General features: G+C 36.0%; 2 protein-coding genes across 2 annotated transcripts; both read left to right on the top strand.

Annotated features, from left to right (window-relative positions):
* The first annotated feature begins 1,067 nt into the window (after window positions 1-1,067).
* LOC128170081 (uncharacterized protein F54H12.2-like) lies at window positions 1,068-2,450 on the top strand. Its single transcript, XM_052836058.1, has one exon. The coding sequence runs from the start codon at window positions 1,068-1,070 to the stop codon at window positions 2,448-2,450; it is 1,383 nt and encodes a 460-aa protein (XP_052692018.1).
* Window positions 2,451-3,011: 561 nt separating this feature from the next.
* Window positions 3,012-10,465, top strand: LOC128170080 (trichohyalin-like). Its single transcript, XM_052836056.1, has 4 exons — window positions 3,012-4,025; window positions 5,301-5,433; window positions 5,959-6,051; window positions 8,566-10,465. The coding sequence occupies exons 1-4, from the start codon at window positions 3,085-3,087 to the stop codon at window positions 10,333-10,335; spliced, it is 2,937 nt and encodes a 978-aa protein (XP_052692016.1). The 5' UTR covers window positions 3,012-3,084; the 3' UTR covers window positions 10,336-10,465.
* The last annotated feature ends 5,691 nt before the right edge of the window (window positions 10,466-16,156 follow it).

The following is a 16,156-nucleotide window of genomic DNA, read 5'->3' as shown; positions in this document are numbered from 1 at the left end:
TCAAAAATGATATAAAAAGAGAAATCACTAAGTATATTTTTCAGTCTTGATGGATGTTTATAGCGGATTATTACACCAAAGAGGTCACGGAGGCTTAGGTACTCTCCTTAAATTAGGAGGGTCCGTAGCGGCCAGTGCCTTAGCACCTCTCGTCGGAGATTTTGTTGGAGGTTTGATAAGAAAGAAAAAAAACAAACAAACGGGTCAAGGTTTCGTGACTGATGCCCTAAAACAAGGTTTTAACGTCAGTAAAAATGCTTTTTTACGTGGGGTAGGAGTCAGAGATGCCATAACTCAAGGCCTGAACACCAGTAAAAATACCATTTTACATAATTTAAGAGTCAGGAGTAGTAATAGACTTAAAAATATTGCTATTCCTTTAGCCGATAGTCTTCTAAGACAAAAACTTCCCCTTATGGGATCTCCTATCATAGGTTCATTGCTTAGTGGTAAAGTGATACCAATGATAAAAAATAAGCTAGACTCAGCTATTGAGCGAAGAGTTAATCTCTTAATGCCAAATCAATGGGGTAGTGGGACAAGAAAAAGAAGAAGAAGAAGAAAACAAAGAGGTCAAGGAGTAGTCAGTGACCTAGTCAAAGGAGGAATGAAACAACTCCCTAAATTAATTAAAAAGGGAACCCGATCGCTATTAAGAAGAGGAATTAAAAAAGGAATAAAAAAAGGAATTCAAAGAGGCGCTCAAAAAATCATTAAAGAAGGAACTAAACAAGCGATACAGACTGCTGCTAAAACAGGCATAGATGTCCTGAAAGGAAAAAATATCAAAGAAGCGGGTGTTGCCCGAGCCATACAAGGCATTCAAAAAGCAGAAAAAAATTTAGAGAAAACAATTCTAGCGAAGGGAGGACCTACTAAAAAAAGAAAAAGAACAATAAAAGTGGGAACAGGTAAAAAAGCAAGACTCATGGATATTTTTGACTGACCAATGCCCCCACCCTATAAAAAGAGAGTCAGACCCCTCACCCTAGACAGTCGAGTACCTTAATTCAAAAGTCACACACACACTTTTTTAAGCTTCAAAAATGATGCACAGAGAGTCATGCATGTGTGGGATGGACAATTTAGAATTGTTCCAGGTTCCCCCCACCAACATAGCCTTGGAAGAATCGAAATGGATGGAATATTATCCCATTTCCAGTACCCTCGATTCCGATACAGCTCCCATTGAATTCGATATTCAGGGACAGGGAGACGAATACATAGATCTCTCACAGACTTATTTACAAATAGTTTGTAAATTCACCAAAGCCGATGGCACTAATTTAACGGGATTAGCGGGAAAATCCACTCCCGTGAATAACATCATACATTCTTTGTTCTCAGAGATCGATCTCACTCTAAATGGTAAAATCGTTACCCCAGGAACAGATACCTATCCTTACAAAGCCTATTTAGAGAAATTACTTTCTTACAGACCCGAAACCTTAGACAATCAAATGTCTGCTTGCAGTCTGTGGGAAAAAGATACGGCAGGACATATGGATGATTGTAATACAGCGGTTGCAACTCTAGGTAAAACAGAATATGATGTGGCTAATGACAAAATCACCATAACTGCTGCAAATATGGCACTGTCCTACCCAGACGGTTCTAAAAACGACGGGTTGAGAAAGCGCCACAATGTCATCGCCGACAGCAAAAAAATTACTTTAATCGATCGTCTGTATCTAGATCTCTTTCAACAGGACAAATTCATTCCCAACGGAGTAGATATTCGTTTGAGATTTAACCGAACAAAGTCTGATTTTTACATGAATACTAATGCAGGGAGTACAGGAAAAATAAAACTTCTGAACGTGTTACTGTGGGTCAGAAAAGTCAGACCTACTGCAGCCGTGTTGAATACTGTCAACGAGAGGTTGAACGTAGAAACGGCCAAGTATCCCCTAAGACGGGTAGACGTTAAAACGTTCACCATTCCTACAGGAACCCAATCCAAAATCAGCGATCATCTGTTTCAAGGGCAAATGCCAAAACGAATCGTTTTGGGCCTGGTAGCTAATGACGCTTTCAATGGCACATCCAACAAAAACCCGTTCAATTTCAAAAACGCCAAAGTCAAAAGATTAGATGTCACCATCAACGGAGAAACCATCAGTACCCGACCCTATGAGCCGGATTTCGCGAACGACTTGTATCTCAGATCTTACTTGAGTCTGTATCAAGGACTGGGAAAATTCGGTGCCGATTGGGCCCCAGGAATTACTTACGACGAGTATAAAGCCGGCTACACCTTGTGGTGTATAGATTTCACCAAAGATCAGGAGGCACAGCTAGACAAGTTTCATCTGATTGAAACAGGAAATTTGAGAATCGAAATTCAATTTGCAGAAAACACGCAAGAAACTCTGAATTGTTTAGTCTACGCTGAATTTGATAACGTGCTAGAAATCAACAAACAAAGAGAAGTCAGCACTGATTATTAATGGATACCTATCAATTGAAAAAAGTCTTAAAGGCAGATTTAGGATCTTCTTTTGCAGGTGTCTATGCCCTAGATATCATTCCTAAACATTTAAATTTTAAAGAAAAAGCCATGGTCATAAACACAGATCCTCAAGATCAACCGGGAGCTCATTGGGTGTGTTTATATTTAGACGGAGATACGATCGAATATTTCGATTCTTATGGATTTCCCCCCTTGTATAAGGAAATTCAAGAATTTATTGAAAGAAACAGTCATCACATGATATATAATGGAAGACGTTATCAAGATTTTACAAGTAAAGTGTGCGGGGAATATTGTGTCTATTTTTTACATCATCGTCATAGAAGAGGCCGTAAAGTATTAAAACAATTATTTCCTAAACACTGGACACCAAAACAAACAGATCGCTACGTGAGACAATGGTTCAATGAAAACTATAAAAAGCCTAAAACGCACAAAGGTCAATGCTGTAAGAGTTACGATCAGACTTGGCAAGAGAGGGCACCTAGTTCAGCTCGTAAATGAAACACCTGGCTGTGACACGTCACGTAGGCCAGTACCGAGAAACAAACTACTTTCGTTATTGAGAGGATATAAAAAGACAGCTCAAATCATTATTCGTCACAATTTTCATGGGGAAGTGCCACAGTAAAGTAAAACGCAACAATAAAATGGAAGGAGAGATAAGAGCTATAATCGCGGTACCCTTAGCGGACGGCGGTGTTGGATACATGATGCCAAAAGTCGAATGTCCTCCCTCAATATTTGAACCGGCGGTACCCTTTGAGGATACATGTAGTGTTGGATACATGATGCCAAAAGGCGAATGTCCTCCCTCAATATTTGAACCGATGGAAGTAGAGAAAATGGAACCAGAGAAACTTTATTTGATAAAAAAGGAGGAAGAAAAAGAGAAAGAAGGAGAGAAGGAGGAAGAAAGAGAGAAAGAAGAAGAGGAAGAAAAGAAAGAAGGAGAAGAAAGAGAGAAAGAAGAAGAAGAAACAGAGAAAGAAGAAGAAACAGATGAGGAGGAAATAGAAGAAGAAGGAAAAGAGGCGGAGACAGAAATTTTCCTGGTGAGCAGTAAAATGGAGGAGGGAACTGATCAAACCCCCTTAGAAGTGGTCGCATCCGATTTCCAAGAGCTATTAAATGATCTCACTTATGGAGATGACGGTGAGTGGGTCGAGATGCAGCTTATGGGAGAAGAAAAAGACACGGAGAAAATGGTAGAGAACATGAGTCAAGAGGAGCGTGAGGAAATCGAGGGAGCCAAAGCAGACAAACTAAGCGGGGTTTACAAAATTTGTACGGATTACGGGAAAGCCAAAGAAGAATTGACGGGATTATGGCTGAATTGCGAAACATACAGCAAAATGGTCAACCGTTTGGGAGGAGAGAAAAGAAAAAGAGAAGAGGAAAAAGAAGAAGAAGAAAGAAGTAGGAAAAAACTACGACATGCTAAAAGACAGTTACTCTACCAGTCTTACCTGAAAATGAAAACGCTGGGAAACAACGCCGAACTCCTGAAATTGCTCCAAGTCTGCAGAGTGATGGAAAAAATCAAGAATATGTGAAATCCGTGTGAGAAAAAAATCAATCTGTGTATATATGTGAAGTTTTTTTTGGATTCTTTAATCATTAATGGTAAATATGTTTTTTTCTCATTACTAAATGTCTTTCAAAAAAATCATGTAAATATGTTGTATGTTTGTTTGCTGAGTTTCCAATTAAAAGTTTTTTTGCATTTGAAATCCATTGTTTATTATTTTATCATATAAAGAGGACTCTGGTCCTAAGAAAAAAACAAGAGGTGATATTTTTTCATATATTTTATTCGAACAAACAAGTTTAATAACCAAAAGGAAGAGTCTTAAAATCATCAATGATCTGCCGTTTATCATATACAATTTGATATTTCTTAGTAAAATGTTTGGTCAATAATTCATGTCTCTTGGTTCTCTGGATTTTATGAGGATAAGTGACCGTCACTTCATCCAATTCTTTAAAAATCATTTTCTCTAAAGCCTTCATGGTTACGATTTGAGAAGCTCGATGATTCAAAGTAAGGCCTTTGACTTTTTGCACGCTTTTTCCAGTATCTGTTTCAAACGCATAATTCTTAGGGCCACCAGACATGAATTTGGTAATATGACCTCCCTCCAATTCGTCGGTCCATCCTCCTAAACTATTGACTATAGTAGGATTATACAGCCCTTCTACGTGTTGATAAATAATACTGTCGGTATCGAAATAAAGAACCCGATCTCCTAATTTTTCTAAGGTGTCGTATAAATGTAAACGAGCATGAGCAGTAGTAAAAGCAGCTAACACCACGTTTCCAAAGGGGCAGTCTTCGATGAAATCTTGTTTTTCCAGATAATTAATTAAAATCAAATCTCGTTCGGGTTGTTCTAAATTGTTTAATAACTCAACTCCTTTGATTTCAAGAGTGCTGTCCTGTAACATTCTCGTCAATTGTTCTTCTTCTTTCAAATATTCAATTTTAGGTAATTGAAGGCGCTGAGCAAATTTTCCCCACAAGCAATTCAAAAATAACTTGGCAATAGTTCGTTTCACGGGATTTTTCTCGATTTCTATAGGGTTCAACATCAATTTCTCTCGATCAAATATGTCGCGGATGTAAGCTACCCGTTGTTCCTCGGTCTCGCAATCGGGGGGATATCCAGAGGCTTCCTGTTTGATTTTCAAAAACGTGTCAATGTAACTGCGAAAGAGATCCTGACTTTTTTCTGGAAAATGCCATACTTCGTAAATTTTCTTTAACTGGTATCCGCATTCTAAGGCTTTTTGAAGTTCGCTAGTCACCCAAGTTCCGGTGATACAGCGTTCAGAATCTGTATGCTGACAGCGATACTGAGGATCTTGACAAAGTTTTTGGGCACAAGTACGACATAAGGGAAACAATAATTTTCCTCCGGTACGATAGGGTAAAACGGGATGATAGAGACCCCGAGGGGGTAAAACCTGACATTGAATCAACCCGAAATAATTAGAAATCTCCTCAAAATTCTCCGTGATGATTTCTGGATGACCCATGGGAAAAGGTCTATGTTTCAAAACAAAAGGATATAAAGAACAAACGTCTACATATCTCATGTCTCCCTCGGTACAAAATAAACGCGTGGCATTGGTGCGCCCCCCATACAAAGCTTCCCTAGGATTCAAAGGATCTTGAAAATTTAAATTGCCCACAAACTCTTGCAATTCAAAATTATTTTTCATTTCCAAATCAAAATCGTGTTCCCAAATAGAAACTACTTTATACCCCTGTTCTCTCAAATGATATTCTCTAATTAAAGTCTGTTCGTACAACGTCCCGTAAGTACAATCGACTCGATGAGGATGATTTTCATTCTGTAAATCAGAATGACATTGAGGGCAACCGTGCCAGTAACATCCATGAAATTCGTACACGGTATTCGATTCTGGATCGTACCCGTCTACGGTATAGGGCCCTAAATTTATTTCTCCCCCATTTTTAGCATGATAAATCCTCCGCCCGTCTCGACTCATCCAAGCTAACCATCGACAAGCTTTCATTGAAAATTGTCGGGCTGGGTCGTATCCCAAATTCGGTATGATGGCAATACTGTCTTCCGGCATGAATCCTCTTCGATAGGCTAAATTAGCAGTACTGGCAAAAGTAATGGCTTCTTGAAAAGGATTGACTTGTACCAAACTCTGTATGGTCTTTCTAAATTGAGCGCAACATCGTTGTAAAATGTCTACGTCAGAGATACAGTAATCTACGAATTCTTTTTGAAAATCAAACAATTTGCCTTCTTGTTGCCGATACCAATCATAAAACGCTTTTCGTCCAGAACAAGTCATGTCGTCAGGATTGTAATAAGAAGCGGGGGGATAGGGACCCACATAATTCTGATTTTGCTCCGTATTAAAAAAATGGGGAAAATATCCTTTCTTCATTTCCTCAAATCCAAAAGCCGAAGGCATTTTTGATAAAGCAAAAGGCAAATAATTATAAGAATCTATAAATTTCAAACCAAGAACTTCCATCGATAAAATCTTAGTTCCGTTCATGATCACCGAGGGAGTTATGCATGCAGTATGCACCAAATAATTCAAAATAAATTGCCCATCGTATCCCTTGAAATTGTGAGCTATGACAATGGCCCCTTCGTGCAAAAGCTGAGATTGACTTTTTTGTGTAGCGTGAGGCTGGGCCTGAAAAAGCCATTCCATGAATTGTTTCAAAGTTTCAGAACCACGAAACAAATGGCGTCGAGGGCCTAAATGTTCACAGTGAGAACAGGGCTGATCTACCTTTAAATGATCACAATACTGACACACACGATGAGCTACACATAAATTAGGGACGTGAGTTCCATTTTCTTGAGTACATTCAAAATCAAAATAAATGTACATTTGAAGTTTTTTCCCTCTCTCTTTCAGAGTAGGTTTGACTTGAACAAAACATTGGTGATCTTTCTCGACCATTTCTCTACAAATCTTACACCATTTTCCGTCCCCACATTTGTGATAAGGGAGTAACTTTTTACTCATCCATTTTTGACAGTGAGAACATCGATCCATTAAACTGCATACACTAGTTTCAGAGTTTTTACTGTAAGACTCTAAATGTCTCTGATAACAAATCTTGCTTTTAAAATACCCCTTACAATCAGAACAAACAATGCTACTCCCATCGGAAATACATGGGGTGTCCCCCAAACAAAAAGAACAAAGGTAAGGACATTTGACTCTATGATCTTCAATGTGACTATAACCTACATCGCAATAATCGCAGTAATATTGCTTTTCGGTCAATCCAGGCATAGACAAAATAGTATCGTAGTGTTCATCATTCAACAAAACATTCAAACATTTTCCATTTCCTTTTCCTTTGTAAATAGCCTCTAATTTCAGTCGAGAAGAGACCGTTTTAAATTGAAATATTTTCAATCGATATTCAGGAAGCAATACTTCTTGTAACTTGTTCCATTCCAAGGGACCGCAGGGCAAATTAGCATCACAATGAGCTTTTTTCATCAACTCTAAAGCTTCTTTTTTCTGCTGGGGGGAAAGAATATCATTCCTTTTAATACGATCCCACTGTTTTTTCCAACGGGGCAATTCCAAGGGATCCGAGGGGCGCTGGCTGTGTAACCGAGCTACAACAATAGCTCGAGGGAGACAGAGATGATCACCTACATTTTTAATTTTCAATACAGATCTTTTTCCTTTTTTAAACTTCTCTTTATTAGCATGTAGATGTCTGACTTTTTGACCTCCGCTTCCCTGAGGATATTTGACGTGAAACAATTCAAATTCAGCAGATCCGTCCGTAATAGTAAAATCTTTTTTCGATTGCTGCACTGCCTGAACTTTATTCAAAATAGTAGCTTCGTTCAAATTCTTTGATTGAGTAAATTCATACCAAATCTCAGAATCTAAAGAGGGATGGCGCAAATTCAATCTCAAATAATCGTTAGGATTACATTGCATGCGCTCTTTCACTTCTTTCAACATGTCGCTCAATAAACGTTTCACAAAACCGCTATCTGATTTCTGAGGGAAAGGTCGAAAGCTGACCGTATATACATTTTGTTTCACTTTAAATTTGCGAGATTGTCGCCCTCTGTCTAATCTAACGTTGTAAAAGTCAGAAACCACTTTTTTCTTAACAGCTTTTCTGACCGCTTTTTTTTTCTTTAAAAGTTTTAAATTTTCATCAATCAATCGCTTTCTCTTATATCTCAACAAACGAGATTTATTCAACAAAATGCTTTCGTCTACATTCATCTCTCTCGCTTTCAAGGGAAGGATCCAAAATGAAAAAAATATTTAATAATGCTATAGTTATATTCATCAAAACATGTTTACGAACTCATATCAAGGTCGCTAGACAGCTACGTCAGAGTATTATAATCTAGGTCACACAGCTGTCTAGGTCACACAGCTGTTGTTTACGTCGCAGCTACATTGACTCCAAACACGTACACAGAGCTAGCGAGGTCACACAGGTGTTGTTTACGTCGCAGCTGCATTGACTCAAGTCACGTACACGGAGGGTATAAAACACAGCGTTTCTCTTCAGTTCCTCACACCATTGAATGGACATCCTTCAGAACCTTATCGTAGAAAAAATCAGAGAGAAATTCAGCAACATGGCAGAGGAAAAGAAAATCAAAGAAGAACCAAAAGAAGAAGAAATGGTTCAGATTGAACCAGACAGGCAGTTTTTGGGATTCTCATTCGCCGGGAAAAAAGAAAAAGAAGAAGAAAAACCAGATTTTCTTCTAAAGCCTCCCAGAAATGATGGCGGAGAAACTTACTTAGACATACTGAAAAGAGAAAAGCAGGAAGACAAGGAATTCTACAAAATGATCGTCATCCAGGAAAAAAGAAGACTGGCTAAAAACCCTCACTTAGTGACAGGAACCTTTGGACCCGGAACAGGCACAAAATCCCTCTACGACAAAATACAAGACCTGCTCAAGGATTACTATTACCCAGAAAACGAGTTCAACAGGCTGAAATTGGACGTCATTCTAGCAGAAAAAATGAAGGAAGAGGCTGAAGCAGAACTACAACAGAAAATAGACGTGGAAACGGAACTGCAGATCACCAAAGAAGAACTACAAAAGGTCATCAAAGAAAATCAAAAAGCCACTAAGAAAATTCAGGATTTGAAAGAAGAAGTCGCAGAGCAAGAAAAAGAAATTGAAGAACAAGAAAAAGAAAATGACGAACAGGATAAAGAAATAGACAAACTGGAAGAAGAAGTCGAAAACCTGCAAGAAAAAATCCACAAACTAGAAAAAGCTCCTCCCCTATTCTTCTCCGAGGAAGAGTACAAAAAACTAAAAACCTTCAATTGGATAATAGAAAACGAACTAGAGAGAGCAGAAATGAAAAAAGCTGAACTGGAAGAAAAACTGACCGAAAAAGAAAACGAACTGCAGGAATTGAAGGACAATCTCCAAGAAAACAGAGAAATAATGAAACGCATGGAATGCGAAATGGAAACTTGGATCGACTTCGATTACGTACAAAAATCCAAGGAATTGGAGAAAAAACTGGCTGAAAAAGAAAAAGAACTCCAACAAAAGGATGACTACATAACTCGCATGGAAGCCAATTTGTTCACTTATATGGACAGCAATGCTAAACAATTCCAAGATAAAGAAACAGTCCTGGATAAAAAAATGACAGAAAAAGAAAAAGAGCTCCAAGAATACAAAGAACATGTCAAAGAAATGGAAAATATCAACCAGAAAATGAAAGATGAAGTACAAGCCACTCCCTTATACGATACCTCAGAAGCCGCAACTTTCATCCGAGAAATTCAACGGAAAGCTGATGAACAAATCCAAAAAGCTAAAGAAAAATTGGCCCTCATGGAAGCAGAAGTCGACGCACTCAAGTTGGACAACAAAGAAAACGTCAAAATATTCGCAGAAATACTGGACCAAATCCTCCCCCACATCAAGGATATGACAGAAACTTTCAACGAAGCCGACGAATGGGTGAAAGCAGCAGCCACAGGAGAAGCAAGAGAAGCATGGAGCATCTATGTCGAACCCAAAATCGCCACGGAAGAAAAATTCAAAAGTCTCAAGGAACTCTTCACCGAACATTGCAAAAAATTCTGCTTCGTCAGAAACGGAAGAACCCACAATATCAGCGGGGAAATTCAGCTGAAAAAACCACTCAACATCAAAGAACTCAACAAACTCCTGGGACCAAACATCTATCTGAACGGAGGACCGAAGGAACAAGCCACTGAAAAATGGTCCATGGCCGCGAAGTTCAACGAAAATGATTATTTCTCGATCTATTTCACGGATCAAACCCTCAAAGGCGTTGACAAAATCGAGTGTGATATCAGAAAATGAACGTTTCCGAGTGAAAAAAATTCGTTTCCGAGTGAAAAAATTTGTTCTTTATTAACATTTTTCTCCTTTAAACACTGTATATATGTTCATTTGTTCATTTATTTGCTTTGAATTCAATAAAATTTGACTTGTTCTGTCTATACTGCCTTTGTTTACCTTTATTCAGACGCCATTTTGGATTTGACCTAAATAATATTCGACGCCATTTTGGATTTGACCTCACTTGACCCCCCTATCTAGGCGCCTTATACTACTATTGTTGAATATTTAATTCCCTTTATTTTAGAATGAATGCTAGATAGCTCCATCCCAAGAAAACTTGCAACCAATCATAGACGACAAGTTCAAATCATGTTCTTGAGTCTGCTTGCCACCGTCAGTTTTTCTTCTTTCTTTTTGACCACGTAGGTATATCCATTGCGGAAAACGAGTTGTAGATTTTTTTTGCACTGATGTCTTGTTGTTAATCAATTACTCCTCTAGATATTGTGGCTCTGCATGAGGAACATTGGATAACTAAAACGGTGCTTGTTTAATCTTGGTGTTCTTGGCCATACGGTCGTTGGGCTGTGAGGGAAATCTATTGGTGATGGTGACGTCAGAGTAAGGAATGATAGGACTATTAAAACAACCCTGAAAAATATAGTCTTTTATGGAGTTTTCGTCCGCCCGTAGTCCTCACGTGAGATGCCTGAAATGGAATACGATTTTAAACTGCTGGACTATTTGTTTTATATTAAGGTAAAAGGAAAAATAATCAGATATTTTATGATATTTCTAACATACCTTGGTTACATGTTGTTGTTCTCGACAGAGCAATACAACATTAAACTCTTGGTGCTGTGGAATGGAAAATTCCAACTGATACACATGTCAGCAATGTTTACAACTGGTACCGATATCTGTTGTTGCTTCCTTATTATATACCGAAGAATTTAACTAGTTTTTAATAGAAGATGTTAAGTCCTTTTGATGCAGCTTTGAAGCTTTGGTACGCCAATTAATCATTACCTTTATTTTTGGTGAGCAGTGGATCTTACATTCATTAATAGCAATGATCGATAACTATAGGGTGTGCTAAATATAACCCAATCCCACAATGCACCATGCACTATTCAATTCTTTTAGTCAATAACATGGATGTAACTGAGATAAAACATGTTCTATCAGCAGTTTATAATAGTGAAAAAAAAATGAAAGTACGGACCCAGCTAAGCATTGAGTTTATGGTCTATGTAAAGTGAAAGTTTAGATAAGGAAGTCATTTTCTTCATTCGCTTTCCACAATTTAATCGGAAAAGGAAGAAATGTATTTGATTGGCCAGTGTAGTTTGCATTTGAAGGGCGGCAGAGACTGGCCCAATTCCGACAGCAGCTACCAAATATGTTAAACAGCGCTGAACAAAATGTAAAGCATTAATGGCTCACATGCATATGTTAATGAATTTATGTTCATTTGTCTAAAATATAACGTTACTTAGAATGTCTAATAGTGTGTACCGTGCACCACAGTTAAGTATACATAAAATTATCCCCCAAACTATGGCAATAAGGTTGTTGAAATTATGTTATAGTTAAAGTGTGGCATTTTAATACGAATTTAAAAATTAATTGGCGCAACAGAAATGTTTTTACCAAAGGATCGTTCAAGTTGGCTTTTCCGGTAGCCTATTGTTCGTCCGTTCATCTGTCTGTCTATCTATATCTCTGTAAACTTTTCACAATTTATTAATTTCTTTACTAGAAACACTGGACCAAATTCAACAAAACTTGGAACAAAACATCAATACAAGAGACAAATTTAAAATTGTTAAAATAAAGGGCAACATATTTTATTAAAAAGGGAGGTAATTGCGAAACATTAAAGATATGATAGGTGTCTTAAAAATCATATCGTTTCACACATTGCACCATTAATTTGAATATTTTTACCAAAGCTTATAAATATATATATATATATATATATATATATATATATATATATATATATATATATATATATATATATATATATATATATACATATATATATATATATATATATATATATATATATATATATTCAGTAGTATATTCTCACTATATAACTCTATGTAGACAAATAGTCAATAATTGTAATATTAGCTCGTCCGAAAAAATATTGACCGGTATATTCTCACTATATAACTCTGTATAGACAAATAGTCAATAATTGTAATATTAGCTCGTCCGAAAAAATATCTAGATAATATTCCCTCTACTTCAATTAATCGCTTCTGATTTGTAAACGATGACGTAAATAACTCTTTGCGACTCCAAAACAAGGTGACGTCATAATAAGCAATCAGTCAAGGCAAGTAAACCACGAACGCGCAATGCGACGGTTTGCTATCATAACGGGTATATGGATTTGCGAATTATTGTGAAGTGAAATCAGGTAAAACATCTTTAGCTTAGTTCCTTCTAACGGTGGAATATCACAAGTGACCTTTTGATGACGACGATATTTTGGAAATAAACTTTGCGCAAAATTGAATTGTTTGTTGAGCCGAGAAAATTACGGCGATCTCTTTTCAAATCCATTCTTGATTTTTGGTTTGTTTCTTCATATAACAAAACATGTGTTGACTGCGTTTTCGGGCAGAAATGATTGAGCAATGTTTCGTCCCTCGAAGGCTAATATAATCAATGTTGCCCTCAACCGCAGTCAATATATATATATATATATATATATATATATATATATATATATATATATATATATATATATATATATATATATATATATGTGTGTGTGTGTGTGTGTGTGTGTGTGTGGGTGGGTGGGTGGGTGTGTGTGATTGTCAAAACCGTGCACCGTACTAATACTGGAATGCCAAAAGGCGTTGAAAGTAAATAAAACTATATAGGGGAATGCCTAAAATTCTCCTTTTCAAGAATTGCAATGCTACATTTTGTGAACTTACTTTGCATGTATCCTCAAAACATTTAGATTCTAAATTGTTAAAATCGTGACCACCGATCTAATCCTAGGGCCTTAAAAGGGATTAAAAGTTTAACATAAAGTTTAAAGAGTATCGATAAATCATATTTTTAAAAATCCTCTTTCCAAAGTTTAACAGAAATATATATAGAACATATTTAAAAATCTTCTTTTCAAGAAATGCAATGCTTCGTTAATTATTTTACTTTGCATTAAAATCCTCATATTTTTTTAAATAATCATATTAAAGTCACAATAACCTTTTTACATGTACTTTTTATAATTATGTTAAGTTCTTTTTACAATTGTGTTATCCATAATCCGTTGATGCCTAGGGTAAATAGATTTCCCACTTAATTCATGTTTAATCTTAATGTCTTTTTTGTTTTATTGTTAAATATATGTGGGTTTTACAATACTAAATGTTTCATATTTAAACATTTTGAAATAGAATGATACAAAAGCTATTGTGTAGGGGAGCGATGTTGCCAATGAACCACTTGTTTACAAATTTAGAAACTTATTCGTAATATCTAGAAGACACTCCCCAAAAAACTTAAATTATGGTAAAATAAGAATCCTTGTCAAAGTCCACTTTTAATGATAGAAATATTTTGTGACAAATATCTGTTATGCCATTATCTACCTTCTGCTGATACTGTGCGATGCATGGAAATACAACATGCTATTTACAATGTACCAATTTTCAACCAATTTTTTTTCAAAAGTGATTCGAAAAACCAAAAATGACTGCATAACTGTACACTGTAATGTAGCATGTATTATTGTCGTATTAGTATAAATATTGATCAATCATATTGACGTGTTATGCAACGATACAACGTATATTTGCAGCAATACAATCAGTTTTTCTACGGGAGGAGGGGGGTAGTTGTCTCATATCATTATTTCGATTTGTATTATCAAATCTTGAAGGTTGTTTACTATGAATCTAAGTTTGTTGGTTCAAAGTTGTATCTGATTCAGATCCTGGTGAATGAAATCATTAAATTTAGTAGTTATCTTATTTGAATACTGTTAACTTTACAAAAATAACAATTTGTTAACTTGTTTTACAATTTCTATGCAAATAAAACATTATCAACCCGAGTACTTTTGTAACTTTTTAATAATCAAGAACAAACAAGAGGCCTAGTGGGCCACATCGCTCACCTGAGCAACACTGGCTTTATATGGGCGTTCAAAGGATATTGAGCCATATGGCCCCTCGGTAGATTAACAAAAAATGAACATCCAAATTTTACAATAATTGCATATACTTAATCTTTGACATATTTACCTTTATGAAATACCATTTTTACGGAAAATAAGATCATATGCATTATGAATAACTAAATTTTCAGTTAGTGTTCACGGTTAACATCAGTTTCCTTTATTTTAGCCCCCCTTCCCCGAATCACTTTATAAAACGATTAAAATACATGAGAGCATAAAGGTACATTTTCTCCCTCCACTACTTAATAGTTATTGTATTTAAATTAAAAAATCCTATATGTGAAAGAAGAAAAGTGTACCTCAATGCACCAGAATGAATGTACTCAATTCCTCAAATTAAAAACATTGACAAATTTAATTGGCCTTCTCCATTATAAACGATTGTCGTTTACCAGGCATGAATTCATTTCGTATGACGTTTCATATCCTTACTCTCTTGACTGATGATTAAACTTTACTGAAAAATGTATCATGTTTAAGAGCTATAATTTAAATCAATGTATTGGTAGGCATGTCACTCTTTTGTACCAAAGTCTACCCATTATTTTCATCTTTATTAAAAAAAACAACAAATGTCTACAAACAAAGATGATTTTCCGTTTGAATATTTAAGAACTACGATAATGCTTTTATCCTCATAATAATAATAATGTTTTAGGACTATGGAAACTGTTTATAAGACATCACTTTTATTTACTTGTGTTCGAAAAACATTCAAAAGTTTGTGTAGATTTTATGCAATTCATCGTTTGTATATGAAAGGGCACCAAAAAGTACTTACAGCAGATCATCCTTTTAGTAAGACATTTCTATTGATCAAACAAAATTTTAGCGTCAATAATTGAATTATAAGCAAGATATATAGCTTGGTTTGGGTCATGTTATTGTTCACATGAGTTTATTACATTTTTAAACCTGGTATTTCCTATTTAGCATAGCTGCATTTAAAATATAAACGAACTAAAGCATGACCTCTACGAAAGCCGAGAAGGATCATTCGAGATTCGAAATACGAGATTCAAGATTCGAAATTAGAGATTCAATATCTAAATTAACCAATCAAATCAAGGATATGAAAATATGTATCCTAGCGACATCAAACTGTTCTAAATAAAAATCATACGTACATGCTTTTATATACAAATAAATGCTATGTTCACTTCTCCCTACCTAACTAAATAATTATTTGTATTTACTTTTACACAGAATATCTAAGTAGACTAGTAAAAATTCAGTGTGCTTCGCGGATCTAAGTGATTTTGTTTGCCCTGGTGCATTTCAACCTGATGCGTTTGAACCCTGGGGTATTTCACCACCAGTAATAGTTTAAAACCCGGGTTTATTCACCCCTTTTGTGTAAAAATGCGGTTATGGTAGAGAACTTCATAAGCGTAGCTAATTTTTTCTGTAGGGGGTCCTAGGCCAATTAAAAAAAATTTACTATGTAAATTTAATAAGCTCCAATTTTCCCGAGGAGGGGGTCCAGATCCCCTAACCCCCTCCTTTCTAGATCCCCACATGAAGATTAGTACATGTATCTAAATAATCTAAATATAAATAATCTGTCTTGTTTCACTAATAAATATAAGCATTACTTATCGTGTTTATGTATGCATACAGTGA

The sequence above is a fragment of the Crassostrea angulata genome, unplaced genomic scaffold (assembly GCF_025612915.1).
Source record: "Crassostrea angulata isolate pt1a10 unplaced genomic scaffold, ASM2561291v2 HiC_scaffold_307, whole genome shotgun sequence".
Taxonomy (NCBI): Eukaryota; Metazoa; Mollusca; class Bivalvia; order Ostreida; family Ostreidae; genus Magallana; species Magallana angulata.
The sequence above is the reverse complement of the archived record's forward strand: the minus strand, read 5'-3'. Positions and strand labels throughout refer to the sequence as shown.

Bases quoted from the DNA above. Each gene is read 5' to 3' on its own strand.
- LOC128170080 (XM_052836056.1), top strand. From the start codon at position 3,085: ATGGGGAAGTGCCACAGTAAAGTAAAACGCAACAATAAAATGGAAGGA. The intron at 4,026-5,300 runs GTGAAATCCGTG...CCGGTGATACAG, and splicing joins ATGGAAAAAATCAAGAATAT to CGTTCAGAATCTGTATGCTG. The intron at 6,052-8,565 runs GTATGATGGCAA...GACATCCTTCAG, and splicing joins TGGGTCGTATCCCAAATTCG to AACCTTATCGTAGAAAAAAT.
- LOC128170081 (XM_052836058.1), top strand. From the start codon at position 1,068: ATGTGTGGGATGGACAATTTAGAATTGTTCCAGGTTCCCCCCACCAAC.